This window comes from Tupaia chinensis, unplaced genomic scaffold (assembly GCF_000334495.1).
Source record: "Tupaia chinensis unplaced genomic scaffold, TupChi_1.0 Scaffold000355_1, whole genome shotgun sequence".
NCBI classification, from domain to species: Eukaryota; Metazoa; Chordata; class Mammalia; order Scandentia; family Tupaiidae; genus Tupaia; species Tupaia belangeri.
In genome coordinates, this window is record NW_006159850.1 from 3,810,304 (window position 1) to 3,818,418 (window position 8,115).

At 62.6% G+C, this 8,115-nt stretch overlaps 1 protein-coding gene across 1 annotated transcript in view; it reads right to left on the reverse strand.

Annotated features, from left to right (window-relative positions):
• CRISPLD2 (cysteine rich secretory protein LCCL domain containing 2) overlaps window positions 1-8,115 on the reverse strand; it is a 56,050-nt gene that overhangs the window by 31,619 nt on the left and 16,316 nt on the right. The window contains exons 4-7 of the mRNA XM_027773444.1: window positions 7,158-7,276; window positions 4,838-4,970; window positions 4,366-4,481; window positions 2,842-2,942 (exon numbers count right to left, since the gene is read on the reverse strand). Of these exons, the coding sequence (XP_027629245.1) occupies window positions 2,842-2,942; window positions 4,366-4,481; window positions 4,838-4,970; window positions 7,158-7,276 (469 nt within the window). The remainder of the gene's footprint in view (window positions 1-2,841; window positions 2,943-4,365; window positions 4,482-4,837; window positions 4,971-7,157; window positions 7,277-8,115) is intronic.

Here is an 8,115-nt window from a genome sequence, read left to right on the forward strand (position 1 = left end):
CCCCCACCCACAGAAGGGGGCGGGGCGGCGCGGGGAGCCACTCGCGGCCTCGTCAGAGGACGCTGGCCCACGCCTCTGCCGGGCCCGCTCACCTCCACGCGCGGCGCGGCCACTGCGCCCCATGGACGCCCGCACTGGCATTGGAAACCCCGCCTCCCCATGTGAAGAGGCACCGACGCGCTCAGGTAAGAACGGTCTCCAGGAGGAGAATGAAAGCGCCCTCGAAGGCCTCTTTGCATTTGGGGTAAGATCCAAGTGCCAAGTGCCCACCGACCCCGAGTCTCATTCCCACTCCTTTAAGCTTATTTCTTTCGTCCATGGATAAGAGACACAGAGAGATAGAGAAAGACTGAGAGACAGGCCCCCAAAGAGGGTCCCTGAGGCTGGGGTCCACGCCAGGCCTCGCCCAGCCCTGGGTCACGGCAGGCATGTGCTGGTGTACTCAGGGAGGTCTCGGGACTCGAACCATCGCCTTCCACGTGGGACTGCCTCAGCATCGCGTTTGCGTTGTACCACCTGCAGTCCCTCCGCTTCCGAAGGGCACTGCAGGCGCCGCCGTCTGCGCAGGGCCGAGCCCGCAGTGGCGTGAGACACGCTCGACGCAGCTTCAGGCGGGGTCTCCACAGCTGCCTCACTGGCCAGCCTGGGCCAGGAGGGTGGGATGGTTCTGCCTGAAGGCAGAGTGTACCCGGAGGTCCCGATCTCATCGCCAGGCATGCTCGTCACCGCGCCGGCTCCCTGGCAGCACATCATGGCCGTGACCTGCCACCGCCAGCCTCATTCCTCAGCTGCGACCTCCCGAAGCCCACAGCCAGCCTGCCTCACACCCTACTGAGGCCCTAGCACAGCACACATAGTAGCTGCTCAACAAAATTTGCTGCAGGAGTAGATAATTGAACCCCCAGAGAATCCTATCGCCTAAAGAATAACACACGCCCAGGGGCAAATTTAAAGACATGAAAGAGGGAATTCCAAAAACACCGCGCGGCAAAGGCCATAGGTGGGACCTTCACGAAGACCCAGGCCTGCAAGTGCCGTCTGGCACGCAGCACCGGCTCTCCCTGGTCCCGTCCACGTGGCTCTTCACGCTTGCCCTTTACAGGCCGTGGGGGCTGTCCCCGAACAGGCTGGGTTTCTCCCACTGGCCTGTGGGGCTTTCAGACTTCCCAACCGCAGATTTAGCTGAGTACAGTTCGGGAAAGCATTTGAGGGCTCCCTACTTGAGAAAAGGGGCAGACAGTCCTTGAGCTCGACACACATGAAAGGAGAATGCTTCCCAGAGGGCAGGCTGGACTTGAGCACATCCTGACAGAGCGCTGTGCGGACAGGCCCGGCCTGGGGAAACTCCGTGCTGGGTTTGCGGCATGGTCACTCCCTGTACCAGCTCTGGGCCAGGGGTCTGGGCCTAAGAGCCGCACGCGGCTCTGCAGTCTTTGCACTGCCCTAGGAGGCGTGCTCACCTGTCTTACAGACCAGGACACGGAAGCCAAGAGGGCCCAGGGACCTGCCAAGCCCGCAGGGCCATAAAGCTGCCCGGCGAGGTCAAGCCTTTTCTCCAGAGTCAGAGACCTCTGTCAGCGCGTGCGGCGGGGCTGGAGGGAAGAACCCTTTTTCCCACCCTTCTCCCAAATTCGTCTCCACCGTAGGCCAGCTGTGGCCTGGCAGGGCCACACACAGAAGTCACCCTAGCTGTCACTTGTTGGGGCTAAGGAAACCAGGACATTGGTGTTCCCACCAAAATGACATGCACGGGGCCTCGCTGGGTGTCGGCTGGCACCTGGGCTCTGCGCGTTAGTTCTCTCAGCACGACCTTCTGTGGGTTCAGGAGTGTATTATTCAAACGACCTGCAGGGCACACCTGCCAGGGATGCCTGGAGGCCTGGGGTGAGCTGGCCACTGTGACAACAGGGCCGGGACAAGAGCCTGAGAAGGGGTGACAGCTGCCCCACGTGACACGGGACCCTGAGGGCCGAGCACGAACTGGTTCACCAGAGCAGAGCTGACGACCCCCCCCAGTGCTGTACCTTACTGCCCCTCGGGGTGCCCCCCATGCTGTGACGCTGGCCAGAAACACAGCACTGGGCTCCTGAGGGCATGTGGAAGCCCTGCTCTACACCCCACCTGTCCATCCCCCGCCTGAGCCCATGCCCCTGCCCTGCAGGTGAGAACGAGCAGAGGGCCCCCCTCCCCCCTTGACCGTGGAGCCCACCTGATCCTCTGCAAGGCCTCCCAGTCCCCACGAGGCCTGGTCACGGAGCCGTGCAGAGGATAAAGCCAACCACGGGGGAGGCTCAGCCCCGGGCAGTTACACCCCTGCAGACCAGAGCTGGGAGCCCGGGGGAACATCTCAGAACACAAAGAGGCCCCAGCCACAGGCTCCGGGTGTGATTTACGGTGGCAGAAAGTGCACATGTGCACAGGCTGGCCAACACCGGGCACAGGAGTGTCCCCTGCCAGGCCAGCCCTGGTGAGCTGGGGGCGGGGGTGACAGGGGACACAAGACACAGAGGTGGTCAAACGCCCAGGGGAGTGTGCCCACACCTGTCCCCCGCCCCTGGCTCACTGGGAAGGCGCAGGTCACTGTCTGTGCTTTCTTCGTTAGTCGGCTGTTTATAGCACACCGTGAACACTGGCCAAGGTGAGGGGTGGGCCTGTGTTCACGGCCATGTCTGGTGTCCAGTCCAGAGTTGGGCACCAGAATAACCCAGGGTGGGGCTTAAGTCCGAAGGGTGTGGGGCCCCTCTCCTCCCAGGGCCAGAGGGCCATGCAGTGGGGCGGGGGCTGCAACCAGACGTCACGGCTGAGTCCGTCCTGAGCTCGAGCTGGGCCGGCACCGCCTACCTCGGAAGCAGAGGTTGTTCTTGCAGCCGCCTCCGTAGCTGGGTGGGCACTCCGAGCAGGGCTGGCCGGTCTTGTAGGGCGCTTGTCCGATCCAGTTTCCCCTGGATTCAAAGACAGTGGTCAGCAGGGGCCACCACCAGGGTCTGGGGACTCCTCTCCTTCCTAGGCCCCCCAAAGAGAGTCCCCCACTGGCCAGGGAGGACGGACTTGTGGGCCATGTAAACAGAGAAGGGCAGGCAGCCACTCTGGCCTCTGTGCCAAGTCTGGAGACTTCTAGAAGAATCCCCGTGAGTGAGGAAGCACTGAGATGCCGGCCCTCAGCCCCAGCCCCGGCCCCGGCCCCCAGCCCTATCTTGTGCCTGTGTGGGCTGTGGGCCCCGCTTCCACCACCCCTGCTCTCCCGTAAGTCTGAACCCTGCCGGCCGCAGCCCTCAGTGCAAAGCAAAGGAGGGGGGGCTAAGGAAGCGAAGATTTTTACTTCTGACTGGACCTTCCACTGTCTATCTTCTGTACAAAAGTCAAATCAAATGAGTCCTCGCTCCTTACTTACCGCTCACCATAAATCCCGGCCCAGGTCGCCTAGCGCACTCCCCAGGGGTGTGTGCCCACCCCCCATGCCTAGTCCTGCCTGTGTCCTGTGGGCTGTGGGGACATTGCCACCCCGGGCACACCGGGTGGCTTTGGGGGAGTGTCCAGCTCCTCTGAGCCTCGGCCATTCCCCTTCATCCCGCCTTCTCTTAGCCACCCCGACCCCAACCGAACAGGTAAAGTGGGGGCCGACTCTCGGTCCCTGAGCATACCTGCCCCGAGGGCTCACTGTGCGCCCAGTGGGACGAGGACGGCGGCCACCCCATGGCCGGCGTGCAAACCCCAGGCTGCAGGCTGGGAGAGACGTCCTCCCAGCACGCGTCTGCCCAGGGAGCACTGGAGTGCATAACGGGGTGAACAGCACGCGGACCACCCCAGACTGCTAAACGGGAGGAATCTGGTGTAAACGTTTCAGGAAAGAAAACAAAAAGAGAAGAAGCCTGCTAGCGTGAGTATGTGTCCCTTGGGCACCGTGCGTGGTATTTTCAGGGGAAATACCACTACGCCAGACTCTGCCGCCTGCCCAGCCAGTGCGTGTTCTTGCTTCTGAGTCCGTCCAGCTGGTCCCAGAGGGTGGCCCATGAAGCCAACTGGGGGACTCTTGTTCCCCCTTGTCTGTGATCAGTCTAGCTCTAACTGATAACACAGGAGAAAGTGTATCTGAAAGTGTTGAGAAAGGCCCACGGAGACAGTCCTTCTCACCATTTTCTTTCCATCTACTTGGAAAGACTCGATGCTGGTGCTCCGCAGCCATCTTGGGACCATGAGGAAAGGATGGTCCAGCAGGAAGACAAAAAGAGCCTCGGTTTTGTGGACACTAATAAAACCAAGCTACTAAGCCAACCCAGAGGAGTTTGCAGTGCATGCCGGCTTCGGCTGGGCCCTCTGCTGCAGGCAGACCCCATCCCAAGGCACAAGTCATTGACGTGTTCTTACTTTGGATAGTAATTGCAGACGAGGTAGACAGCATTCTCCCAGACGTCTCCCCAGACGTTCATCTTCCGGCAGGTGTTCACGGCACAGCCCACCTTGTTGGTGGTGGCCCACACTATCTGAAAAGACATCGGTGTGTCAAGACTCCTTGGCCACATATGCCAGGGTGACGGACCTGGGTCTGCAAGGTGCTGACACCTACGAGGACTACGGTGGGGTCAGAGCAGATAGCGTTCCTAAGCCACTGAAGGCGCATGCGTGCTTTAAAAGAAACGACAGCGAACAACCCCCACAGGCGACAGCTGTGCCCGGTGACGAGCCTTGCCACAGACGTTCCTGAGCCGGTCTCGGGCTCGGACCTCGCAAGCCGTGAGATAACTGCCCACCAGTGCACTTGAGTGGGGCTGAGTCCCAAGAACGAGAACGCAAGCGCAGATTAGGGCTTTGGCAAGCATCAGGGAGGCCGGCCGGGTACCTGAGTGTAGTGAGTGCACATGGGCCCGGAGCAGCGCTCGGGGCACCAGGGGTTGCACTCGTGGGGGTAGGGGTAGGTGTAGTCCTTCACCTCATCATACCAGGACTGCACGTGGAAGCCAGGGGAGCGGTACCTGTGGGGACAGAACAGACCGTGACGCCCAGCCTCCACACCCGTGCATGGTGGAGCCCGACGCTCACAGCACTGCCACCCGGCAGGCCGGAGGGGCACCGCTTCAGGGAGCAGCCCCAAATTCCTGCTCACAGCTGCTAAAGGTGCTTGGATGCTATTGGGCCGGGACCCCAGGCACCCCGGGCTCACCCTGGGCTCCAGCAGAGTGCACGGTGGTCCTCATGCTCTGGGGCATGCAGGCCACCTCCCTGGACCCCGGCGGGTCCTCTGGCTGCTACTTATGGATTTATTTTGTGTAGCTGGGGAAATGCACAGAGCCCGCGCACTCTGCAGTCCAGGGGCACCAAGACAAAGCCCGATTTAAGACGTGAGTGCCCTTGAAGCCGAGGCAGAGGAAAACACTCGTGGCCCCCGGAGAGTGAGCACGGCAGGGCCTGTGGGGACGAGCAGCAAGAGGCGCCCACAGACCCGGCGTCTACACTGTCACGGCCACTTCCTTCCTTGGCTACCTGGGTGCGGTAAGAAACAGATTTCATTAGAGGCGCTGAGGCTCCACGGTGTAGACTCTGCGGTCGGGCAGGCAGACACTTTTTAAAACTTGGAATTTTGTATTTTATCACCTGGAGTCACCCCTTCATCCCCACCCAGTACTATCCATCAGCATCTCTTAGGGGTGCTACCATGTGCGTCTCCCAGGGGCATCCTTCATGGGGGCATCTCTTTGTGGCCACTGCCCCCTCACTCTGGCCCCATCTGCTGCTTGGACGAAAGAAAAGAAACTGCTTGCAAATCCCCAGCCAGGCCGGCCTCGGCAAGCGTAAACCACGTGGCCACGGTGAAGAAGAAAGGCCGGCAGGGATGCCGCCCGAGGGCTTCACCGGCTACTGCGCAGCGCCAGGGCAAACGGCGGTCGGTGCGCTGGGGGATGGCCAGCTCGGGGACACCCACACATGCAGGGAAGGGCTTCATCTTCTCTGGAGGACACTGACCACCCCATCCACTTCCCGCAACATCATGTGGACACCTAGTGCCGGTGCCCTTGGGGGACGCGCCTCGGCCACCACAGGGCCAGTGCTCTGTTCGAAAGCGGGTCAGTAAAATCCCCCTCTGGAGCCGCCCAGATGAAAAAGCTTGTGAGCCCATGAGAAGCCAACGCCGCGCTCAGCTCAGCTGCAGGCCTGGGCGCCCGTCACGCTGCTGGGCCCCCAGGCAGCCTGTCCGTGACGATCAGCACAACGTGACAGGGCGTGGCAGAGTGCTTGTCTGCTGCCGTGTGAGGGGGGAAACAAGAGCCGGACGCTGGCCAGGCCGTCGCGACTCTAGAAACACGCGGCTCACAGCCAGCTCTAGAAAGGAGGCAGGGACATGGAACCGGCGAGAGGTCACGGCCTTGCCCTTTCAGACATCGTCTCCTGCCACCTCGAGATTTGTAAGCAGCAAATCCACCAGAGAAAAACCGCCCTGTGGACCAGGCTCTGGGAACCCTAGCTCTCGAGCCACCGGAACAGCGCAGGTGGGTCCTGAAAGTACGGGGACCCCGAGGCCAGATGGAGCCCCACAGGAAACAGCCGGCAGGGCAAACGCAGCCCTGACCCGTGTCCCTCCTGCTGCAGCCGGGTCTGAGGGCGGGAGCGCGGGCCTGCGGAGCTCCCGGGGGCTGCACAGCCCTGACCAGCACCAGTTACCCGGCCGTGGACAGAAACCTTCCCTCTGGGGCACGCTGCACATGGCCCCGGGTAATGCACACTTACCTGGCAACTGGCCACGCCTCCTGTAGGAAGGGACAGGGCACTGCCAGACCACAGAGCCTCAGGGTGAGAGGAGCCCCCACAGGGTCGGGCATGGGAAAGTGAGGACACCCCCCCCAAGCTGGAGCTGGGTGGGCGTCAGGATCAGGTGGGACCCGGTGTGCTGGAAGCAGAGGATGCCACCGAGGGGCGCATGTCTCACTCCCAGCCACCACAGCCAGGCCCCTCTGGGCTGGCCACAAGCCTTTTGGGGAGACAGAACAGTGAGCCCCAGTCCACAGACCCCCCCCCCATTGGAACCCATTCTGCTGATGACTTGGCAGTGCCTCTGGGCAGGGCCCTCAGTCCCCATGCCACAGGACGGGCTGACTGCACTCACAGACACGGTAGTGCTCAGCTCCCAGGTGCGGGGACCAGACTGGAGGTGGCGTGACTCTTACCTGCCCCAGTGGACAGCCAGGTTCTGGCCGGCGGCCACCAGCAGGCGAGTGGGGCCGTGATCCCAGATGCACTCGTGGGCCCACTCCTCCGCAGACTTCTCCAGCTCCTCATCCCAGGTCTGCAGAGCAGGGGATGGGCACCCGAGGTCAGACCCCACTTGGGCTGCCCTTCTGGGGTCCGTAGCACTGGTGCCCATGTGGGTGGGTGGGAGGTGGAGGCGGCTCCCAGCCCCTCACAGCTCCTGTCTGGCCTCGGCCTTGCCAGTGACCTTGGGAAAGCTTCTCCCCTCGGCCTCAGTGCTGGCATGACTCCGTGTGGGAGGACAGGGGACAGTGGGCAGAGTCACCATACTGGCACTTCCAGGAGCCTAGAAGGCCTGCGGGCTGCAGCCTTCCTTCCAGGTGCGCTGCACCTGGGCCTCACCGGTGCCCCGTGTCCTAACAGTGGGCCCTGGGGTGCAGAGCGGGGAAGGCCTCGCTACGTGGCCTATGCTGGCCGACTCACGGCCCTCCTGCCTCAGCCTCCTGAGTGGGGACTGCAGGCAGCACCACCCTCTCCAGGGCAGCGCCAGGTGGTCAGAGCCCCCGTCCCCACCGTGCTACCTCCATGGTGCACCCCGATAGGGCTCACTTCTGCCTCGCAGGTCACCCCCAACGTGAACCACCTGCACCATGTCCTGCCCCAGGCTCTGCTCCGGAGAGCCTACACGGGCCCCTTAGACCTCGGTCTGTGCAGGGATCCTGCTCTACCATGTCTGCTCAGCAGGGCATTCCACGGGGCACTCGGGGGGCCTCCATGGGGCCCTTGGCGCGGCACTGGGAGGACTCTCTGTGGGGTGCTCAATGGGGCCAAGCCTCGGCTTCCTCACCCACAGAAGAGGCCAGCTCGCCCTGGAAGATGAAGCGAAGAGCCACCCGGGAGCCCCAGCCCCTGCCACGGCGCGGAGGCGGGTTCCGG